We start from the raw sequence: 25,507 nt of genomic DNA on the forward strand, positions 1-25,507 counted from the left end.
ATTAATCCAGTACTTGTTTGCACCGTGAAATGTCAGAAAATATGGAAAAATGTTGATCAAACCTGGAAATGGTGATGTTCTCAAAATGTCTTGTTTTCTTCTTTATATGGAGTGAAGAAATCAGAAAATCTTCACATTTAAGAAGCTAAATAAAAAGTCAGAACGCCACCTAGTGTAGCGGAAGTAGCCGTCTTCTAGTCTGCTGTGCTTCTAGGCTGTATACATTTTTTGGACTCAAATGGGGTTTTTTTATGTTTATTTTTTTTTTAGATATCTGAATGATCCTTAATGAGCACACGTGTTCATGTGTACGACAAATAATTTTCTTTGTCAACCTTTATTTGAATAAAGTCGTGGGGGTTCAAACGACGTAAGTCCTGAAAGCGGAGACTCGCAGCGACTCCCTGATGGCAGCGCTACGACATGTAGCCAGCTGGCTTTGACAGGGTGCCACCTAGACATGTCACCGTGCTGTCCTGTGTCTCTAACCCCAGCCAACAGACACATCACACACACGCACGCACAAACATAACACTCCACGCACACACACACACACACACATACACGATATCCCCCCCGAGGCCATCACTCACCCGTCATTCTTCGATGCCTCGTAGACCAATCAGGCGTCGTCTCCTGAGACGCAGTGTCACACATTTATGGATGCATGACAAAGTGCTCCTTGATTTCCCAGTGGCCGCTTTCTGCAGCCTGCTCTAAAACACGCGCGAACATACGTACATGCACACACACACACACACACGCGCGTGTGCTTACACACGCAACACATTTCATATGTGATACAGGATACATGTCAAAGGACATTACAGCAGGAGTAAAGTGAGATGTTGTGAGTTTCGATCAGAAGACAGTGGTCCGTTTGGTGAGTAGAGCGCGGGAATGTCACTGTCATTTCTGACATTTACGCATCAAATGAAATCATTTCAGCCGTTACTTTGCACTTTGAACGTGACCGTGGCGCTTTTCACACGCCGTACGCGGCGGTTACAGTGTAATGCAGCAAACGAGGCCGGTCGCTGGGCACTAAAAGCATGTGGTTTTCGACTCGTAGGAGATGTGAGGCCATAACCGCCCCGTCACTTCAGGCGGCTCTTGCTTTGGCTTTGGACCTCGATTCATTCTGCAGCAGAGAAACATGCGCGGCCCACCAGCAACACTCCCACCTACGGAGAGGAGCTCCTCTCTGATGTTGACATTTAAAAACAAGGAAAAAAAGCTCTGTGGTTGACCCGTGTTCCGCTCTCCCCCCTGTGCTTTTTTCTCCCGAGTTTCTCTCTTATTTTTCTCCGTGTTTGTTGCATGGAGCCGGGCTAAATGAAGAGACCTGTGCGCTGAACGATTTCACTATTAGAATAAAGAGAGCATAAGAGAGAGAGGGAGAGAGAGAAAGGAATAAGTAATAGCAGTAGTTCGTTCAAGTTGTTCAGGGCTCTCAAAGTTGCCTCCAGCATGACCCACAAAAACAGTGATTTTGTTCCTGGGAAAAGGCATTTTGGACCCATTACTCAAGCCATTGAGGTTGTGCACTCACATGAAACAAGGCTGGCAGGGTGGGCGTCAAGGCAAGGAAAGGTATAGCACCAAAGCTCAATTGCAAACATAGCTTTTATGCCGGATGAAAGCAGAACTTCAATTGCCGAGAGCTTTCAGGGTCTCGTGTACGGGGTCGCGTTGGAAGAAAGGCGTACAGTAATGTCACAAAGCCATTTCTGCAACACTTTTGCACAATTACGGCCCCCTTTTCTCTAAAAATCCCGTTATTTATAATAGGCCGACCGACAACAAATGCACAGGAGCGGCTTTGAAGCTGAGGGAGCTGTGTGCGGAAAACATGTGACAATGAAGAGAGGAGCATAATCTTCATAAACCAACAGCGACTCACCATTTAACTGTGTGTGTGTGTGTGTGTGTGTGAGAGAGAGAGAAAGTCTCTGTTTTCAAACCTCTGTACGTGTGAAAGTGCACAAAATGCAGTGAAGACTAAAATCCCTCCTCTCTCCAAACTCTTCTATCAGCGCGGAGTATTTATCGCTCTCTCCAGTAACAGGAGCCGCGGCGGTCTGATGTTGTGACACCAGCTGCTGCGAATTCAACATTTTCCTCTTCTTTTTTTCGTGCTTATACGAAGCGGTAATTGTTTGTGACACAAAGCCTGCTCTTATCCAAAAACCCGCGACACGATTTTAGGCTTATGTGCAATAAATCAGTCATAAATCAATTTACCAAACGTATATTCTGAGTTGGCTTTTCACTGTGGGCATGTTTTGGTGATGGAGTAATCCTTTTTAATAGAAAATACACACACACACACACACACCACACTATCCTCTTTTTTTCTCCTCCTCTTCTTCTCCTTTTTCCTTTCCTTTTTTTACAGAGTTTGATGGATTAGCTTCTCTGCTGAAAATTCCACGGATGACATCCTGGAGTGGAAATCCAGGTGTGGTGATCCTCTCTCTCCCCCCCCCCCTCCTTGAATGCGGGAGCTGCAAATTGCAAACTGGGTGGGCAATATGCCATCTCAAGCTGAGAGAGAGAAGGATAGAGAGATGGAGAGAGGCTTGTACATGCAGGGTTTTTGTCTTGAATTCCTAATCAAAAGTTTAATTATTGAAATTATTATTATTTGTCCATGTGTTACTTAATAGCCAATCATTAATCGTTTAAAAAATGCCATCTTCAGTCCACCAATTAACCGGAAGGGGTGAAAATGTTGTAAAGGTTCACGGCGCGTCGTCTTCTGGCAAAAAGGGGCCTCACACACCTTTAAGATATTTGTCTTTCACTCCCCCACTTCCCTCACTTTACCACTTCATCCTCCACGTCCACACGGCGGGTGAGTGGTGGGGGTCAAGTGTAGCTCAGGTGTGCCGCAGACAAAAGCTGACGAGAGTAGAGAATGGAAGCTACTGTGCACACGTCTTTTTTCAACTCCAGCCGCCTGTGGCTAAAACACTGGCCGTGGCCGTCCCGGGGAAACAACGCACCGCTCTCTCTTTGTCCGCTCGCAGAGGCGTGACGTTTGGAAAAAGTGAAAGTACCTGCAGCCGCGTTCCGGCTGGCCTCAGGCGTGACGGACAGGCGTGTCAGCAAGCGACACGAAACACCTGGGCAGCAACATTAGCTCGGCAGACGCTCGTGCTCTGTTGCTGACTGAATCAGCGATTCGCTTGTTTCCGTCTTCTCTCTCGTCGGATTAGGGCGGATCCTGTGCAGCCGGGACGGTTGAACTCCTTTCGGCGGGTTCGTCCCTTTGTGTCTCACCTCCCGCGTCCCGGAGTTGACATGCAAGTTACTCCTGTGCTAGTACCAGCAGATACAGGCACATACGCACCTGTCATAAACGTGTGGGAGACATGCCGACATACCTCTCCGTGTCTCGCACACGAAACACACCCACAGAGACACCTTCTCACACACTCATGCACCTCGAGAAGATCACCATCCCGAGGATTTATAGATCCTAATAGACATTCCTCGCAGTGCCCTGGATGAGACGTCAGAATTGATGGCATGCAGACTTTTATTACCTGGTATGGTGTGTGTAATTAGGTTAAATAGATGGGGTTGGACACGCATGGTAAAGGCTACATTTCCTGGGCCCCGGCTGGATTTATTGGCCACGCTCTGCTCTCCGAGGTCTGCTCTAATGCACTCATTTGCATGGGGGCACATGGAGCTGATGTGTGTGTTACTTTGCCGTCAACTGCTAAGCACGAGGGCCAGCTTATGAATAGTTTGGTTCAGCGGTTGGCAACAGCCCGGGCCCGCCAACTGTCTATTAGCTATGATATGAAAGCTGCCTGGCAAGTGTTAGATTGAAACTTGACACGTCGAACAAAGCTCATTGTCATTGTAATTACTATACGTTGAGTCTTAATTTCATGGTCGTCCATATTGCGAGTGTGATGGGGCTGTCTGTTACTTACATCTTCAGTAACAGCTGTCTATTCAGCCAGTGTATCCATCCGCCTTTCATATGTTCAACAGCCTCAGAAATAACGACTTCCTAATGACTGTAATCACTTCAGACGTAATTATAAAGCATATCCATTGGTACAATTAAACAGTATTTTTCCGAAGAAACATACCACTTCTTTTTTTTTTTATCCAGATGTCCAATCAAGTGTAAATCGCAGATAAACTAATAGCAGAGGACTATATGTGCTCTGACCCGTGCATTGAATAGGCTTTAAAAGGGATCACTTCATACCAGTTACTCTGTCATTTGCTTGAGGGTCCGTCCCATCTGTCTGTTGAGGACAAGCTGATAATGAAGTGTATTAATGAAGTAAGTTTGATAATGAGAGCGAGCTGGCCAGCAGTAAATGACAGTGTAGGAGCGGAGGCGGAGGCGGCGGCGGTGGCGGTGGCAGTAGGCGCCTGCAGTGGTGGATGTTGCCGTGCAGACTTTTTGTGACCTTCACAGGTTCCAGTTTCCCCTCCAATACCCATCATCAGATTGAATCATTGAAGGGGCGTGTGTGCTTTTGTGGGAGTGTGTGTGTGTGTGTGCGTGCAAATACGGCACGATGATCTCATTCACCAAGGTCTCCCTCCTTCCTAGTTTGAGGGGAACAAAAATAATCTTGCAAAGAGGGACATTCTCACTCACACGCATTCCTGCACACGGCCCACCTCTGACTTCAAGGCCAGGTAGTCGGGCTTGGAGCAGCTGAACCATGTTACTCACACACACTCACACACACACGCGTGAACATTTAAGTTGAATTTCCCTGTGCATTGGGACGAGCACTTTAAGTGCTCCACAGGGAAGTGACTTGCTGCAGTTTGACTGATTCTCCCTGCAACCTCTGTTGGGCTGCATGTGTTCAGATTACAAGCCACGCTGATCATATCCAATTCAAATCTGATTCATTGCAGATCACAGTTGACAGATGACGTTCATTACCACAAGTGTCTCAAACAGCCCACATGCACACACACACACACACGTAACTTTTTGCATGCTAGTGGCACGATACCACCGATATCACAAACTAGACTATGTACCGATACCGGTCTGATATTGTCCATTTTAGACCTTTTAAACTACGAAGCACATTTGTGCCGTTTCAAGCCATTTCAAAAACATAATTCTACAAGTCTTAACATTATGAGAATGAAGTTGTAATATTCTGAGATGCTTAATCTCATTATCTAATGTATTATGATTAAATAGCAACAGAACACAGATACAGTCTGCTTGCTCTTTACCCACCAGCCATGTCCTCCTCCACAAAAGAGATGAGGTCTGTGTTTCTGATTCCTTCTTCCAAAGAGACTCAGTTTGTTGCACAATCAAAAGTCCTGATGCTAAAGATGATGGTGCTGATGTGCTAAACATATTATTCAGTATTTCTTTATTTGTGAAGCTCCAATTAAAATGTAACTTCATGAAATGATCCGCGTTTCTCATCTCGACACAGGTTTTCAGCTTTTATTTTAGATATTCTCATAAGATTACAACTTTATTCTTCTAATATTACAACTTTATTCTCCTAATATTACAACTTTATTCTCGAAAGATTACAACTTTATTCTTCTAATATTACAACTTTATTCTCCTAATATTACAACTTTATTCTCGAAAGATTACAACTTTATTCTTCTAATATTACAACTTTATTCTCCTAATATTACAACTTTATTCTCGAAAGATTACAACTTTATTCTCATAATATTACTACTTTATTCTCATAATATTACAACTTTATTCTCGAAAGATTACAACTTTATTCTCATAATATTACAACTTTATTCTCATAATATTACAACTTTATTCTCGAAAGATTACAACTTTATTCTCATAATATTACAACTTTATTCTCATAATATTACAACTTAATTCTCATAATATTACAACTTTATTCTCATAATATTACAACTTTATTCTCGAAAGATTACAACTTTATTCTCATAATATTACAACTTTATTCTCATAAGATTACAACTTTATTCTCATAATATTACAACTTTATTCTTATAATATTACGACTTTATTCTCGAAAGATTACAACTTTATTCTCGTAATATTTTGACTTTTGAAGGTCAAAATCTTCAGTTTGACCCTAATACTCAATACTAAGCACGGGATATATTGGACTTTTGGATTATTTTATCCATTCGATATCCAATCCAATGATTTCCACCAGTATCGGACCGACACCGACATTGAATATCGTATCAGCTCATCCTTATATCATCATCGACAACAAGAGAAAACATCATATTTGTGAGACCACTCAATATTGAGGTGGGAGATATGCAAGTTGTGATGTACCTGAACTGAGGGGAAATCCAGAAACAGGAGCTATCATAGTGAATCTCTGTAAACGAAGTCTCTCAAAGAAAGACGGTATAAAAAAATCAACGTGGATTCTGGTTTGACCTTTCTCATTCTTGCAACATGGCCTCATACTGAATATTTGACTCAAATCTGATTAGAAATATGCAATTGATGATCAGATGTGTGTGTCCACACACAGAAATCAGATCTGAGTCACATCCATAAAAAGAAAAAGTCACGTGAGTCACTTGGTGATCTGAAGGTGGCCTTGTTCTTTCTGTCTGTCCATTAATACCTGCCTTTATTCTCTCTCTCTCTCTGGTGCATGCGTATGTGCTTTTCACCTTTCACTTTTTTTTTTATTATTCCCCTTCCTCCTCGGGCTCAACTTCTATATGCTCGCCGCTTCTCTCCCTGTCCCACCCTTCCTTCCTTCCTTGCTTCCTTCCCCCCTCCAGGCTATGAGACAGCACAGAGGGGTCTGCTGAAGACAGGGCCCATTGACAGGCTAGAGTGGCAGTAACTTATTGTCTATTGATGGAGTGTGACAAATCATGTGGGAACGCAGGGGTGCGTGGCAGTGAGAGCCGGGGTGTTGAGTACGTGAGTGTGCCTGCATGTGTGTGTGCGTGTGTGTGTGTGTGTGTGTGCCCGCATGTGTTTGTGCCTTTTTGTGTCTATGTCTGCGCCTGTGTTTGTGCGTTACGTCTTAGTGTGGGGCAGGCGGGCATAGCCGGGACCCTTCACAGCTCATTTAGCCCAAATGGGGCCACCTGGGTGGTGAGGGGGCTCAGCAGGGGAGGGCCCTGGCACTCCGGAGCCCCGCTGACAGCCTCCAAATATAGGGGCTCCATCGGCCTATTAATCAACACAGCCACTCTGACAAATCACCACAACTATGACCTAATGAGAGGGGGAGAGAGGAATGAGGGGAAGTGCAAGAGGTAGAGACGTAATGGGGGAGGTGGAGGGGAGTGTATGCGGGCGAAGGTGGACAGGCTGTAAGCGCGGAGGCTCGGAAGTGACAGCGAGAGCAGTGGATTAATGAAAAGGAAATGAAAGAAGGAGTCGCCGGACGGTGCGACTGGCAGTGCAGGCCGTGGGGGCATATGCCACGGCCATGAGGTAATAAGAGGAGAACACTACCACAGTTGTCATCAGTAGCCGATCTTCGCCCCCCCCCAAATCATGCACTCATAAATGTAAGTGTGGATTAGCAAGCACCAGCTCAGCCGCACCACTTCTCCTCGACTGGGAAAAAGAAATGAGACTACCACTACTGCTTTCTTCCTTCCTTCTTCTCCTTTTTTCTTTTTTTCTTTTTTTTTGCAGACGCTTCAGTGCAAATTAGAGGTGAGAAGACATTTGAGTTTGAAAGCAAACAACATTGATGTATGTCTCCTTCTTTGGTTCCCACCCTGAGGTGAGCCAGCATCTAATCTCCCCACTACAAATCTCAGGTCCAAATCACATTAGCCAGGATCAGAGGTGAAACTGGAGCTTTTCAACAGCAGCCTGTTCTCACTAATGAACCCCCATGGCCATCCACTGCATATTACAGCCACACTGAGTGAGGGGGAGAAACTTTTGCAATAATCATTATGTAATTGCACAATGCCTGGGTTTGCTATTGCCCTGACATTTCAAAAGCTCGATAGCAATATCTTTATGCTCCTCTAGAGGGAATATGTTTGAAATGGCTGTACTGTATATGATTGATGGTTTTCTGAGGCTAAGCAATCTCCTTTATTGTAATTATATAATGCAGTGTCCATCTGAAGTTTATACTCGGCAATATTAGTTTATTTGCAATGAATTTTGTGTTGTGAACCCAGATCGAATTAGATCACATTGATTGTGTTTGGTTCAAGTGACCCAGCTGTTAAGTCACTCAATCAGGAGAATAGAACCCCACCTATCACCCACAGCCAACAACAACAACAACAACATCAGCAGCGTCATCACACACACACACACACACACTGAGAGATAGGGTGAAGTTGTCTCAAACTTTACTAACACTTCAGCGACAGCTCCTTCTTTCCCAAGGCTACATCGCTCTGTTTACACGCCGCTCTGAATATGCCTGCTGTCCACATTAATACAGCGAGTCTGAGTCACAGAAATTGAGAAGTTTGAAAAATGCTGCTGGCTCAGTTATCATTGTAAAACTCCGGGGCTGCGTTACAGCCTGCACGGGCAGAGACGAAGCAGCAGCTGCCCACATTCATTTCCTGTTTGAAAGTATTTTTCATTGGCATATGATGATGATAATGTATACATGCAGGGATGGAAGCTCTGGAGTCAGTGATGAGTTAAGTTGAACGATTTTATATGTAAGACAGCTCACATACAAAAATCCCGGTACAACCATTGTCTCATTTAAGTGGATTAAGAAACCCACATTAAACTCCTGATCGGTTCTTATCAGCAACAATTCCATTATCAGCTCCTTTGACTTTTTCTTGTCGTTTTCACCATTGTTGGTTCCTTTTAGTATTTAACGAAGCAAACTGAATAGGACAGACTGAGCTTCCTGTATGTGTGTGCCGAGTTTACCTGAATGTGAAGCAGATAACTCCTGATAAGGAGCTGGAACGCTCGTTTCGACGCGGATTGTTTCGTTTTGGAGCGATGCAAAGGAGTATATGGACGCCCACTTTGTTGTTGGGGGGGGGGGGGTAATTAATATGCAGCACGCCACTGAGCACTTAAGTGAATATTCAAAAGCAGCACTTACATATTGACTCGTATCTGTCTGCGACGCTGCCCAGCCACAGCCATGGGATCTGTGTGATATACTAAGCCGCAGCCTGTCCGGTCCATCGACTGGACCAGGATGGAAGGCCCATAGAGAGGATGCACAACTGCATGCTCTTCCCATCCATTACCGACTTATGGTTAGACTGCAACAGCTACTACAGCCTCCAAGTGTGAGCAAAAGAAAAGCCCCACACACACACATACACACACACACACACACTGACATCTTGTTAGGTATGCACACACCATCTGTTTCAAGTTCACACTGACTGAGGCCCGCCGATGAAAGCGTTACACATTGTGTGCAGGTGTGTGTGTGTGGATACATTACCAAAGGATTCTTCACCTACTCACATAAAAGGGACTCATTAGGCCAAGGTGACTAAAGAAAGGCTCTTTCCCAATGAATGAGAAACATGTACTTTATAGGCTATTATTATAATAATAATTATAATATTAATATTAATAATAATAATCTGCTGCTTCTTGATGAGCAGTTTGTGCAAAATGGCACTTTTTCAGAGTTGGGCACCATTTGCTTATTTAAACTACCACTTGTTTTTTTTTAGACAAATGATAAAAAAAAATGCTCCTAAATTAAAATACACTGATTATAAGGATTAAAATGTGTCTTCTGATCCAGTGTTCTACCGGACTGTTATTGTACCACCACCCCCTCCAGCTCTGTCAACAGCTGCAGCTGTACAGAACATCATGCTCTCTGAATGCAAAATATAGATACAGCAGCATGTATTCATTCTCACTTTATCTGTCACAATAAGCAATTTCCTATGTCGCCAATGCCAAATATTGTCACGAGGGATGAGTATAATTATCTTACCGATGCCAGTACTGCTTATCAATTCTTATTGATACTTTTCCATAATGTTGGATATGTTACAGAGCTGTTGAGGAGTTGTGTATTCCTTTGTTCACCAGCAGAGGCCTTACTCCTCTGAGTGCAGTGAAGGACTGGAAATCGTTTATGAACACCAATAATAAAGCAGTAAAGGACCTGATGCTTTGGGAGGAATTCTGCACAGTTGTAGCTGTGTTGTTTGCATCATCACAATGTTCTTACCCTTATATTGACTTTAATTTCAAATGTTAGCAATCTCCGAAGAATGGTCTTGTGTTGATGTTCACTAAGTATTCAAAATGGCACAATAACAAGAGGTGAATATGCTGCCTGCTTACTAAAAAGTAACAAAATAAAACAGAAGACAATACATTTATTGTAACCATGATGATTTCCTTACTATCATTGATATGAAGAAGAAGTTCCAATGTACAAAAGTGCAACAACAAAGACCTGCAAATAAATGATTATATTATATTATCATTAAATATTAAAGCAGAAATAAAAACAAACACTACAATGAAGCTCAAAACATGTCAACGCACAAAAGACTAAATTAAATAAAATTAACGAATACTTAAATTGTAAATAAAGATAAGTAACAAGATTACAAAATGATTTGTTAAGAACTTCAGTCGGAAAGCTATAAAATGTTATCATCATGCACAAAACAAAAAACAAGGTCATGACATGCTCAAGGGGGCCCCCTAGTGTTCGCTTATGCCTTGGGCTGGATAGAATTAATGTAACGTAAATATTAATGGCAGTATCATTTCAGTATCCAGATACGTATCGATACTTTAGTAGTGATCAATGAGGAACCAGCGTCAATTCAATACAGGTTATCAATACCCATTTCTACTCATGACCCTGGTTATCAGTATTAACAGGAATCTGTTCTGTTTCCATAGTGGAATTTATCTTTGTGACCGTGATATGAATTGAACCCTCTTTTTCTTCGTGTTACCTCTGTCCCACTGTCTTAACTGCCCCCTAATTTGATCTCACATAGAATCCCCATTGAGTCGTGGGCAAGGTTACCAGAGACAGACCCAGCGACGTCCAGCCATTTTTGTTCTCAAAAGAGACAAAATGACTGATGCGATGTGACATTTAGTGTCGATGATGGCAGCCCCAGACAGTAAAGTAGCATATTAGTGGCCCTCACCTCCCTTTATGTGACCTACACTGCACAAGTACATTAATGTCACTAATGTGCCTGGTTTTCTCTGGCACACCGGCGCTGCAGAGACACGACAATGCGAGTCAGCGGATGAAGAGCAAAGACGACTTCCTGACAAATCAGGCGGCGTTTAAAACATCTACTTGTCATGTTTTTGTTTTGTGTGCGCGTGTGTGTCTGCAAAACAAACTATGAATGATGTTGTTACCCCACTCTTTTCATAGAATTTGACAATGTTTGTATTTCGGTTGCAAAGAAATCAACAGTGCCAGAGGGCTGTGTGCACACGAGTGAGTGAGCGAGCGTGTGTGTACGCTCTTCTTAGCTGACAATAGACCTTTACAGAATCAAAACCCTACAAGGTGAGGCACAACTTAAAAAACCTCCTTTCATCGCCGCGCTTATCTCTCGCACACTGCTGCTGGCGGCACGAAAGAGAGCGAAGCGTCGAGAGAGGCGGCGTTATTATTTTATTATAAGGACAGAGAGGGTAAAATGGAGCACATGCGATACGGATCTGGAGATTAGAACCAAGCAGAACAATAAATTATGCAAAGTATTTGAAAACACATACAGCCATAATTAAGTGACATTTGATTTTAAATGAGGTGACAGCAGGGATTTATTTATCTCCTTAACCCCCTAAAAATGCCATTAGCATTGTAGAAAATGAACTGTTTGAAATGGTAAGAGAATAAGGGCCCCGATCTGATACACAGTAATGAAGAACCCCCCCAACCAAAGACAATGAGGCTACACCCATAAATTCTGCCGTGTATAAGCTCGTCATCCACACTATCCCAGCGCTTCAGAGCCCTGAGAACTGAGGGATTTTGAAAACACTGCTGGCTCTGTATTTGTTTGAAAACAGCTTTGTTCAGGGGTTTGTAGTCGGGATGGACAGAAACATTGACCCACATTCCCGTCCTGATTTGTTCTTATTGCCACAACTCAGTTATCAGCTATGAAAGAAAAGCTCTGTTAAAACCTACTTTCAGTTTCGTCTCATTTTACCAAAAATTCCCACTCTTTTCACCATTATTGTTTCTTGTTAAGCCTGCTCTACACGAGAGGATCATTGGCCACGTTTCAGTCCCGATCCGGCACTTCCGACAATCATGGGCTCCTTCAGATTTGGGGCTGGTTTGAACAGAGGAGTTAACAAGCCCGAACGTACGATTAGGATTTGAACAGCGATTGGGGGCGTGAGCAATAACCCAGCATCGACCATTGAGAGCGAGTTGACCGGGAAACGGATGTTGCGTACTTTTGTTTAGAACTGAAACAAGGATAATGTGAAGACCGTCTCCTGAGGCCTGGTGGACGGTAGAGAAAGAGGACAACCGTGTGGATTTATGTCAACGGTATTTCTCACACACACACACACAACAGCTACTAACTCATGAGGCCAACTGTCCGCCTCCGTGTCTGTTTACATTCTGAAGTCACGTTAAATCACGCACGTTTCTCGGAGATCCCAAATCCCTCGACGAAGTGTGTGGTCCTGCGTCTTCACTGCGATCGTGTCGTCTGTGGTCTCTCATGTTTTTAAAATCAAGTCAGATTTGAAAGTCCTCTAGTGTGGGGCAGGCATTAGTCGGAAACCAAGCAACCAAATCTGCTTCCTGTTTACACCGGCACGCTCATACTCTGTGTTCCTGAATTATCCGTTTATATACGTGTTGAAGCAGATCGTTTTTATATGAACGTGTTTTCCAGTGAATGAATATCCTCATAAAGAGGGAGAAATGGACGAGCAATGTCTGCATAGATGCATCACAAAGCTACAGGATTGTCATCACTTCAGTGTATTTACAAGTATTTGCATTTGCCGGCATCTGGAACTTTTCTAACTGAAATTGACAGCTTGGTTAGGCTTTGTTTAAGAAAAGCAAGATGCCCTGAAAAGGAGCCTGTTCTGTGCTGAGAGGATCCACTTGTGGGATTAGACTCGACTAATACCTGGAGCTATACGGTAGTTAGCCTAATGTAATGTGTGGGTGCTTGCTATTGCAGCGCCCTCTGAGAAAGCTTTTACTGCTGCTCCTTCTACTCCGGAGCAAGTGCCTGTAATGATAATAGTCATTTAGTGGCGGTTATCGCTGCATGTATGTTACATTCAGCAATTAAAATGTGCATCAGGCTTAAATTCCTACACACACCAAACGAGATTAGCCCTCAATAGAAGGATTTATTTGTTTAAACTGCACAATACTGCGTTTGATTGATCGTCAGCATCAATCGCAGCAAATCAATTTTAATTAAACAATTATTATATACGGCTACAGCGCAGATATAGTTTTATTGTGTTGTCTTTTTACACCGCGGCGCTCGCACGTGGTCTTCGCGGTGCTCCAGTTCCTTTTATCCCAAGTTTTACTCCCAACATGTTCTTCAGCTCAATCACTCACTCACTCACCATGAAATCAACCACACGAGCAAGTCACCCAACTAAGTCACTACATAAACCATAAAAACTAAAGAAAAGTAGCGTATGCTGAAATATGCAATTTATTCATAGCGGCTAAGGAAATGATATATAGCTGAGTTTGAATAGAAGTTTTGCCAGATCAATGTCTAAGAGCGAGGCCTTTGTCTGAGAGCAAGTCGCAGTTTCTCAACCCCCAGTGCTCCTTAGTAGATTTCACAGTTTATATATGCACAGACGACAAAGAGAAAGTACTGAATAAGTAATAGGCTATTTCCTGGTAGCACACTGAGGTGAAATCGCTATGAACATCTTTTTCTCCCCTCTGTGTGCTGTTCAGTGGGGAGATTGCCTGAGCGAATGCTTGTTCTCGGTGTTTGCGCTTGTGTGTGTGCGTGTGCGAGCAGGGCGAAATCTGAAGCTACTGACTGTTTATCTGAATCACCTTTGTTCATTAATTCATGGCTGATATTTTATGCATTTGGTGGCAAGGTTTAAAGGAGTATACCCCAAATGCAGTCGCAAGACGTGGTGGGAGATGGTGCGCACTGGCGGGCGTTAATCATTTTTTGTCTTTAAAAGAAGTTCGGAGGTCCGACAGATCGCGTGAGTGGCAGGAGAGACTTTGACATGTTTGGATCTCAGTGGGAAGCTGAAGGTGAGCTTAGGTTGGCTCAATGCTGTGGCGCTGGCAGAGAAATTACCCACGGCAAAAGGGTTGAGGGAGACTTGATTAACCACTGAAGGTGGAGACAAGGCTTGATGTAGACTGAAAGAAGCTCAGGAGTAATCAGAGAGACATCCATAAAGATGTTTGACACAGAAGACGCAGCTGTATCGTCCGACACATTCCGCCCTGACCCTATAGGGTTAAGTTTGAGGCTCTGTCTTCGCTCGTAACTGTTTACCTCTTCTGTCCGCCTCTCGATTTATACCTCTCCCTCTGTCCTTCTCCCTCTTTTGCTCACGGAGGTCAACGGTGGAAGACAGATTGTCTCGTGTAAGTTTTTTTGATTCCAGAGACCAGCAGGTAACAGGTATACATGCCCATGCCCGCCTGACTTACTTCTCAAAGGTGCTTCTCAAAGTCAAGGAGAAATCCTCAAAGGGCTGAATCTCAAGGATGTCGTGTCATTGACTCCTACAGAAGGACTCCTCCGACCTGGAGAATCCATCAAAGTCTATGCATGATTCCTTCACATGGAGAATGTTCATTTTTACCCTTATTTCGAGATTCAGGAAAACAGTTTGAGTAATTTTGAGTAATTTAACAGCTGTCTGGTTGCGGAAAACCGGCCTTGGAAGTTCAGGGCTGCTGGCCTGGAGTCTTCAGAATAAGAAGGTCTTACAAAGTGTTTGGTTTTGTGAGGAAACACCTATTGCTTTATCTTCATCCCGTTTTACGTTGATAACGGTTCTCTCTGCTTCTTTTTTTGCCAGCTTTTTTGTGAAGGGGAAGCGGTAACAGTGAGGATACAGCAGTAGACGATGGATGGATTGATGGCTGAACATTTACGGCGGTTTAAAAATAAGTACTTCCGAAACTGTAGGGGGAGCTCCGTAGAGAAAAGGGTGAAAAAGCGACCAGAGTTGCAAAGTTCTGTTTGAACGAACATGGCTGATTAGTAAATGCGACGGCTAAGCATTATGTAACGTACGTTATTTCGTCTACTAAATTGATTACCGACTACCAATGATGTTGCACTTGCTAGCCTGCTCCATCTTTGCCTTTCCAGAATGCCAGGAAGGATTCTTGTCTCATCTCTGAAGGATCCGCTCTAATTAGGAAGAACATCTTGACTCCGAGAAGCACCTACTGACTGTCCCGGCTAACTTAGTCTCCAATTACTGTAGGAACATACGAGAAGAAGATGAGAGAAGGAGGTAGAGGGCGGTCATAGGGCATAGGATAAAGGTCCAGTCGTGTTTATACTTCATATTTTATTTAAAGGCGTCATTTTACACGTGTCAAATCATGTTAGCGACATAGTGGCAGTGGATTACAAAGGCTGAGTGGAGCTGAATTTATTTTTTTCACAGTAACTGTCACGGCCCATGTGGTGGGAGTTTGAGCAGCAGTGTAAGACAGTTGTCAGGCATGTACTGGGCAAGGCTGCAAGGTGCCAAGGTGGTTGGCTTCCTTAATGAAGGGCCTTGCTTTAATGATTTACAGTCACTCAAGGGACAGGGGTCACACATAAACACAAACACACACACACACACATATAAGAGCATACACATGCTCACATTGCTCGGTGTCACAACCTCCTCTTGGCTGCTGTTTTTGGTGAGAGGTGCCAGCCTGCTCAGCCAAGCTGAGTTCCTAACAAGAGCCAAATAGTCATGAGAGTGAGAGACGGAAGAAAGGAGAGGTGAAATGAGGAGGGGGGGGGGCGGCGGTGGAGGGGGCTGAGGTGGGTAGATGTGAGGAGCAGAGAGCTGTCAACCTCCTGGGACATGTGCAGAGCTCGCCGTGTCTGTGTGGAGCAGTCAGCTGCACTGCACTGACCAGAAGATGTTGGCAGGTGTTTGGTTATTTCCTGTTGTCCCTATTTTTACTGCATGTAAGAATACATTCACAAACAGCGGGGATTCTAAATTGGACCTTACCTTGTCAAACACAAACATGGCCCCTCACTCTTTTTTCCCCAGAGCTACACATGATAGATCTCACCCACAGAAGCGGAGCGAGCCTATCTGAGGAATGTACCAAGCTGTGTCCAGTAGACTGGTGCTCAGTCACACTGTGGTGGACAAGCAGCCTAATGATGTCTGAAATACCAGCACAACTGCTATGATATGCTGTGATAATTGCCACCCTCCTGTCCGCAGTGCAAATAAATGTGGAATCGGTAGGCAAACACATTAATATGGAAATATCTACATTAATTTGGAGCATGGTCTAAATTATTCAGTAATTAAGCCACTGCAAATTTGCACAAACTTTCCTCCCGATGACTGGAGAGAATAGTGAGGGGTTGGAAACAGTATTTGAAGCATGTGGTCACAGTTTTGACGTATTGAGCAAGATAATAATAATAAAAAAAAAAAAAAAAAACGTGTTCTTCTGCACAAAAGTGGAATTGGCCCACAGAACGCACACACATTCATGCACTCAACCCGAGCTAAGAGATGTTTAATGGAGGAAATATGTCGTATAATAATCATTTCAATGCATCATTTTCCCATCACAAGCTGCTATTTTCAGCAGACTTACACTTTAGTGATTCCCCAAACTGGCTAATTCTTGAGTTACAGCAGCGTGGTATCAGGCCCATAACAAATAATCATATAAAAGTTGATGAAATGCAAAAATAAAAACTGGAATGTGTAAAAGAATAAAAATATAACAACCTACCCAACAACTATGTCACTTGATTTGATTTGATTTATTTGACCGACTAAAATATATATAAACACTGTAAAGATGTATACGATCATCAAATAGTCAAAATGTTGACCAAATGAAACAAATAATACATAAAAGACAACACAAGAAAACAATTATGAATGAGTCAATTCTTTGTTTTTTGTCTAATATCCATTTCTCACTGGCCTTTTTTAAACCTTGATTAAGATGGTCTTAAATCTTCATGGTCCGACAAAGTCATCTTTGTTTTCTCCTCAAGTCTACTTTCCCCACATGTGACGCACTTGACCAGAGTGATTATGTGTTGGGCTTCGAGTGTTTACATAACGTGGATGACCTACAACTCGGTGCTGCGACTAAACGCCTCCTTACAGACAGAGACGGAGCACCTGAGCCACTCCTACGCCTTTTGTGTGGACGTGGTGTGAGATGAGAAGATTGATGCTGATACCGCTCTCTCCTGTCTCTCCTGTCTGTCTGTTCAGTACCAAGCAGTATAAAGACACGGAAACAAGTGCGGGGAAACTGCCAATCTGGCTTTGTTCAACTGTAACAAAATGTGTCTGGCTGCACACTTGAAGGTTACTAAATAACACATTAGCGTATGCATTTGTTTGTTCACGTCCATACAAATGTGTTGTACAAGTGAGCGAGCTTTACAAGTGCAAGTGGGTGAGTTTTGTTTTCAGGTTCTCATCTCAGAACAACAACACGACAACAGTAAGGCTAGTTCACTTGTCGGCTTGCTGAAGACACTTCAGCACTTCAGCATACATTAACCCTCTTATGACAGCTATTGTTAGTCCACATATGCTCATGAAGTTGACAAAAAAGACTTTAGTAGACCATATTTGTCTCTCAAAAAGCTGGCACCACCTCAAGTTACCTATGGCATTTACCGCTTTATCCTCCACATGAGGGCCGCAGGGCAGCTGGAGCCACACCCTGGACAGGTCAAACATATAGATTCACCTTTACATTCACACCTATGGTCAATGTAGCGTGTCACATTCTCATGAGTAGAACGTGCAAACTCTATGCAGAATGGCCCTCGGTCGGACCGTGTCGCTAACCTGGGTCTTTTTGCCACAAGGCAACAGTTCTAGCCACTGCTCCTCTCGAGTTAACCTGTTTTACTCACTCCTTTTCCTATATGATACAAGATGCTGCGTTTTTTTTGCAAAATTCAGCAAGTGAGTCCTAACAATTTGTTTTTGCCATGACAGCTAGAGAGTAAAAAAAAAATACAGCACAATGTCAAATGTACTGTAAGTCAGCATCTCTGCTTTCCATCTGTTCTACTGTGATGTAAGAATAAAGATAGAAAGATGATACTTTGTTACTGATGAGGAAACAAGACCTATTTAACACCAGGTCCTCAATACACATCCCTATGACCCCATGACTAGGGTTGCAAAGGGGTGGGAAATTCCTGGTAAAATTCCAGAAACTTTCATTGGGAAATATAAAAAATTGGAAACGTTCCATGGGAATTATGGGAATTAATTGGACTTTTTGCAACCCAATTCATGACACTGAAGTGTGTGTGCCAACTGACGCGTTAGCTGTCTTGTTCCTCAGATTTATACTTCAAAAACCGTGGTGTTATGTGGTTTTGTGCGTCCTCTCATGTCCCCCTAAGTTTCTTCTGCGTGTGTGTGTGTGTGTCTGCCAAATCACGTACTTGTGTAACTGTGGATGTCCCTTCAAAGGGACTTCACTGATCTGTCCGAGGCCCTTTGATCAGCCTGTCCATGACTCGTCTGCACTCAGTGGCCCTCGAGACAGGAGGGTGTGTGCTGGGTGTGAGATGGCACTGGTTTGAAGTTGGGGAGACTGTTGTTGTGACCCACATGCTCCCTCTCTCTCTCACACACACACACACACACACATATTCTACAGCATAATTTGAAGGTAGCCTGTGTGTAGCATACTAAGATGGCTCTTTATTGTCATGTTCAACATCCATACTGTTATTGTAGTTTTAGATGCATGGAGCCAAAATGGCATGACAAGATTAGAGGAGGTTATGGAGGTTTTCGGTGCATTTACGTTAAACGTAAGGATTCATGTTTCCTTTTAAATGCATTTGCTTTGTTGCTGCATACTTTTGTCCTTTTTGATTCGCGGCGTGTGCGTGTCTCGTCGCTTCTGAGTGGACGTCATTTTGGATTGAGATGAATTTCAGGTAGGGCACTAATACTGAGTGGCGTCGCCGTGCCACGCGGACATACTGTAGACCTGACACTGAGTTGATCTGACAATTGAATGGATCATTGTAGCAGCTAGCAAGTCAGAAGGTAGAGCATAATCCCTTCTGTCAAGTCTCTGTCTCGTCAATATTCAAATCCAGCCGGCTGTCCAATGGCTGTCAGTTACAATCTCCCTCTGGCTCATGGCCTAGCACAGGCACATATCTAAATTGAATTGGATGTTTGCTTCTCAATGGAAATTGAGTCAAAGAGATGACCTCCCCACCCCCCACCTCCTGTCCCGCATTGTGAACTTGTCACTTACCCTAACTGAACTAGATTTTAGTGTACAATATCCATTCCAGGCAAACTAATAACTATTTTAGTCCGCATTGTGAGGAACAATGTAGCTTGAGCTTATAAGCTCGCACAGATTTGTCTCACAAGTTGCGGTTTCGCTTCCTGAACGACTGATGCACTTTATTTAAAAGCACTGACAAGTCATGAGCTCCCTTCATGCGCACGTCATTCCTTAGACGTACTCTGCCCTGACTCTTATTTCCATGCACCTGAAGCACTGCAGTGTTTTGAAAAGTGAAGGCCAAGTTGAGTGGCAGGAAATGACATTGTATGAACCTATAAAGTGGTTCTGCAGAACAGACACAGACATACAGGGAAAACTCGTATGTCTATCATTTACCTTCGTCGACGGAGTCTTGTCTTCCTCAGTGAAGTCAAGAAATATAAGAATATACTGAATAGCCACCAGGGGGCGACTCTGCTAGTTGCAAAAAGAAGGCAATCTGAATATGGGTAAATCAGCCTTCTTCTCTCTTGACTTGTTTACCTATTTATTTTTGCTTTTTCGACTTCGGGCTCGCTCACAGCGGATGATCCATTTGATTTGGGCAGAGATTTTTTTGCTGGGTGCTCTTCCTGACCCAAACCCTCCCATGTTTCTGGACTTGGGAACGGCACAAGGAGTACACTGGAAGTGGCTGGGGTCAATTTGGAGTGTCCAATTAACAATGACCAATGGGGATTGGATACTGGTACCCCAGCCCTTGATTTGGTGGGATTCAAGTTCCCTTTTCCTCTTGGCTATGGGTGGCCCTCTCACTTGATTTATAAAGTCAAAACCATTGTTTTCAGGAAAACCAGCTGGTATTGTCCGACAGGGACCTTCCATTTGCAAAATGGCATCCTAGCACTGGCCACATCGCTATCCTGGAGGCTCCAAAGCAGGAGTTCAGATTCTTATGGGTGGTGTCTCAACCCCTTTGCCACTTGGTTGTCTCTAAACATCTCTGAAGGCTATGAAGTCTGACATTGCCAAGGCTTATCTTAGTCAAACATTTTTAGGACCTATTTCCATCCAGGTAGCTGTCGTAAAAGAAAAACTTCATCCGTCTTTGTCCAGTTTTCAATTGTCAGGCTGCTCGCTCGCCACTCTGGCGGTTCTACTCGTCTCCAAAGTTTTTGAAACATCATCCCTTGTCTTTCTTTTTTCAGCGGGTGAATCAGAGTGCCTCTGGTTTAGCGGGAGACACTTGTCAGCTGTGCAGCCCAACTCTGTCATGTGAATTGCCGTACATTCAAAAAAAATCTCTTTTTGAACTCGTCTTTCGCTCTAATCGCAGGTTCTAACCCCGAATGAGACGTGCAGAGACGTGACGACCACACAGAGTGATGTCTGCTCATGACAACTAACCAGATTTGAAAGGTCTGAAACTGAAAGTGGTTTTCACAAGGGTGGAGAAAAAAAAAAGAAGAACATTTGACCACAGTTTCTCTCTATCGCTCTCTCTCCATCCAGCTCTCTGTCTTGCTCAGTCCGTCTTTTCTTCCCTCTCTGACACATGTCGCCCTGGCATGCATGGAAAGCCGTGACCTTTGGAAAGTTTAGCACTTTAAATATTTAGGCTTGGGTTATGATGGATCCTCCAGGCCCTGCGGCAATGTGCGAAGCCTCTGATTAGGACTGCTGTCAGAGTCATTTAGCTGAGTGTCTGGCAGCTAGTGGCGCTCTCTGTTTGACAGGCGAGCCTTTTAAACAAACAGCGGTCCCAGTGGCAGAGCAGGCGGGGCACCCACTGCCACACAAACACCAGCTCTGTGAGAGAAACCACTCAGCCCACTGACAGCTGCAGAGGAAACCACTGGCCACTCTCTCTCTCTCTCTCTCTCTGTCTCTGCAGCTCACAATCTCCCAAGCACTTTGTCTTTTGGGGTCGCTCATTTTCCCTGGCACAGTCTATACTTGCACTGCTGCCTGATTTAGTGTGATGCTGCTTTTTCTCCGTTTGTCTTTCTTACCGGCTTCTTTTTCTCACCTATTAGTGTTTTTTTGGTATCAGTTTTGTTGTTGTTGTTGTTGTTGTTGTTGTTGTTGTTGTTGTTACTGTTCTGCCTCACTTTGGTCTTCATGAAAAGGAAGAATGCAGCATTATTGTGTGCTGCACACTCCAACTAAAAACTAGCAATACTTTCAGACCTTACTGAGGGAGCATCTGTGTGTATACAGCGGCAGCACAGAGTGGGCAGGGCAAGAAGCTGAAAGGCTGTAATAATAATAATAATAATATTATTATTATTATAATAATAATAATAACATGTGGACAACTGTAATTAACACTTGACGCGCTGATATATAATTAAATGTTGACGGTAATACATTTAATAATGTGATAAATACAACCCTACGTATTATTATTATAATAAATACTGATCATGCCAGTTGCTAACGCCCTGTGTTTCCTTGGAGGAAGAGGAGGAGGTCACAGGCCAGTTTTTATGATCCAATCCAATTTTATTTATGAAGCACATTTTTAACAGCAGTTAACAGTTGACCAAATACGTATTAGAAAAAATTGTAAAATAAAAATAAATCAAAACAGAAAAGACATAAAACACGTGAGTAGACACGACATCTCACCCAGAAATTGCAAAAAGGAGAACTGCCTAACGTATAATTTATAATAATTATAACTTGATCGTAACTGTGGGGCTGCATGTGGCCCGTGGGCCGCAGGTTTGACACCTTTGCTCCAACCTCCAACCAAGTTGTTTATGTTAAAACCAATCAGTTCCTGTGTGAAGACACTCGGTGACATGACAAGCTGATAGGCTTAATCAGCAGTGTACAGACTCCTTTGATAATGTTTATAATGCAAATTACTTTTGTTTATTTTCACAAGTTGTGCTCTACAGTTTTATTTTTGTCATTCTGTGTCGCGTCAAAGTTTCCCCTGTGCTGCATTTCGAGTGAGCTTCAGTAAGTGCGTTTGCCAGATGATCTCTGGGCAAAGCTCATGCTCTTAATTTGTCGAACATCACTTCTCATTATCAGCTGGAAATCAGGATAGATGCTCTCCGTCTCGTGTCTGCTTAGTCCCGTGATTAGCACCGCTTACACCGAAATACATCTGAGGGAGCCTTTTCATCTCACTCTGAGACAATCTCCCGTGGCATCAATCCTGTAAATATATGAGTCTTAATATCTGTGTCCTATTCTGTATTCAGAGGAAGAGCCGAGTCAGCAGCTCCAGTATTAATGCATGAGAAATGAGCAGAGCCCATAAGAATTAAAGGGTAAGACTTCCCTTATTAAGATGTAAATTCCAGCGAAAACTTGCCGAAATGAGGATACAGTGAAGTTATTGTCAACTTTAGCCTACTTATGCATTTCTAAGAGGCAATGTTGTGTTGTACTTGTTGAAATTAGACACACACACACACACACTGAGCAGGCCGCACCTTGTGTGTGCGTCTCTGTCCCATTTCCAGCGGCAAGATCTCACCGAAATCTCTACAAATATACAACTTACACTCGACGGAACAATTTACACTTTTGGCAGCGTTATCTAGTGACAGCGTACATGGCAACTATTGTGGTAATTCAATCTCTGTCTCTGTGTGCTCCTGCTTTCTTCCACACTCTCTCTCTACCTCTGCCTCTCTCTCATTTCAAATTTGCACTTAACACCTTCCTGGGGAAAGGCTTCTCATTCATCAACGGTGTTTGTCCCGGTGACAAGCAGGGCGCCTCCTGCATATCAATATCAGCTAAGACAATGCTGAGCCTGTAACCTTCAGCTAAATGTCATTCTGCTTAATCCTATTTGAAAATTAAACATTGAAAAACCTTTAGCGCACCTTCCTGTCTCGCTCTCCTGTCTTGCTCGCCCCCCGTTATTGGCCACCATTCGTCTCTCTCTCTCTCTCTCTCTCTCTGTTTCTGTTTGGCTCCCTGTGTGACACTTGTATTGTTTTGTTTGCGTGTTATTTGTGTCCCATAATGGCTATTTAGCACAACTGATTTTAATACAGGGGCATTTTGTCTGGCCCGCAGTCAGCAGTCAAAGGCATGCTTAAAGCTGCACAGCGTAACTTTTAGTGTCATTGTTGTTGATGTCATTGCTCCGCCTCTGTTTGGGCTTCATGAGCAGACACGATGTAGCGTTATTTGAATGCTGAACTGACTTATATACTAGACCCACGGTTCTCAAACTGTGGTATGAGCTTTCTCTGATGGTAAAATCAGAAATACTGTTCTGCTGTTACTGAGTGGAGTTGAGGAATTTTGACCAGCGTGCGTAGAAAATGAAACAAATAACCGAAAGATTATAATAATTAGCGTCACATTTTCTCTTCACTATACCGTATGAGGAAGAGGAGGATGACGAGAGGGCAAATGATCTCTTTGGGAATGAATCTGTCTCCTGTGAAAAGTCCGTATAGCTGACATTGCTTGGCCTATTCACACCACTTCAAGAGCTCGATATCTTCTCAGGTGGCGCTTGGTATGAAAAGTTTGAATCAGGCAATATTTCAGACGACTCTGTTTTCATCATAACACGGGAGAACTCTCTGGCTCTTTACAAACTCATTAGAAGTCTGTCAAGTTTTGTGATATATAGGCGGATCTCCGTTGATTTAAAGTGACGGTGAACTCTGACAGGTTGGCGGTTCGTCGGGACCGAGTCACGTGACATCCAGAGCTGTGTGCAGCAGCAGGGCAGACCGATGGACGAGCTAAACGTCTTTTGAGTTTTGATAAAAAAAGAAAGAAACCAGAAGCTGCTTCATCAGAAGAAACCTTCCTGTCAAAGCTACATATTTACATCCTGTAGATCTCTGGCTCCTCACTCACAGTAATTATCACTCTGATAAGTTCTGGTCAGGAAGAGAAATCTGAATTGACCACACACACTGTGACGGAGGCTGAAATCGTACCTGTTCTGCATTGAGAGGCGCTCCCGCTTTCTATTATTATCCTTGAAACATGTGTGATATATTTGGTCCCCCCCCCCCCCCCCCCCCCGACCCCCTCCTTCTGCTAACACACATACGCCTCACATCACATACACATGCACAGAGCAAACGTATATGGTACATATTTGAAGATACAGCGAGGCATCGGATGGGAGGGAGGGCAGGATAAAAGGAGACGCAGAGATTGCAATGAAAATGCAATCATTTGCAGTCAGACAGATATAATTCCCCTCGGAGGGAGTGTGATGCGGCAGCTCAAAGACAGCCTTCACCCTAGCTCTCCATATGGATTTGATTGACCACAGTCACTCATCTAGGGATTCCACTGAAATACTGCGAGTGAATTACAACGTGACTACCTTTGATGTCTTCATACTAAAGCCCTCGATCCACTCTGTAACTTAAAGAATTAGAAAATGACGCACTGTGGAAGTGTGATTCAACGGGACGGAGGAGCAACAATTTCCTTCGGGGAAATTAGTTGCCCCGGAAAAAGGCACGGCTCTGCAGCTGTTGTCCTGTGACTTGGTCTCGGTGACAAAAGAGGAAGGAGTGTTGGGTGGTGTTAGGGTTAGAAGGAGGAACTTCTGTGAAGCTGACCCACTCAGAAGGAAAGAAAGAGAAAAAGGAGTGAAAATGTAACTTATATATCTTCTATTCTCTCGAGTCGGAAAAACAACTCATTATTTTTGTGCCATTTTTAAAACATAATTCTCTAACTGTCTAACAAATATTCTTCAACATAAAGACACAACAAGACTCAGCTTAAACGCGGATGCAGATTTCTATTAACATTCTTACAGTCTGTGCATAGTAAAGCACGCGATATACAGGACATTTTTATCTGCCCGATATCCGATCCAGTGATCACCGATGACCAGTATCGTACCGATATCGATACCGATACCGAGTATCTTATCGGCTCATCCTTATCAATTAAACTGAAATAAAAATAATCGACCACCATAACATTGTCACAGCAGAGCGATTTGAAAGAGCCTGAGAGTGTGTGAGATGCGTTTTTTTGAGCAATAGATTACTCATAATTCCTCGGAAGCAAAGCTGAGTCCAATCCTTTTTTTTTTCGTCTGTGAAACACAAATAAATGTGGTTCAAAAAAAAACATAA

At 43.4% G+C, this 25,507-nt stretch overlaps 1 protein-coding gene across 2 annotated transcripts in view; it reads left to right on the forward strand.

Annotated features, from left to right (window-relative positions):
- Positions 1–25,507, forward strand: part of kiaa0825 (KIAA0825 ortholog) — a 141,882-nt gene that overhangs the window by 115,282 nt on the left and 1,093 nt on the right. Inside the window, exon 23 of one of the 2 annotated variants that reach the window (XM_058637337.1) lies at positions 2,399–2,456. The exons of the other annotated variant lie outside the window; for it this stretch is intronic. Within the exon in view, the coding sequence (XP_058493320.1) occupies positions 2,399–2,405 (7 nt within the window). The 3' untranslated portion in view covers positions 2,406–2,456. Of the gene's footprint in view, positions 1–2,398; positions 2,457–25,507 lie in introns of those variants that run through there. 2 annotated transcript variants of the gene reach the window in all.

This window comes from Solea solea, chromosome 8, assembly GCF_958295425.1.
Source record: "Solea solea chromosome 8, fSolSol10.1, whole genome shotgun sequence".
NCBI lineage: Eukaryota > Metazoa > Chordata > Actinopteri > Pleuronectiformes > Soleidae > Solea > Solea solea.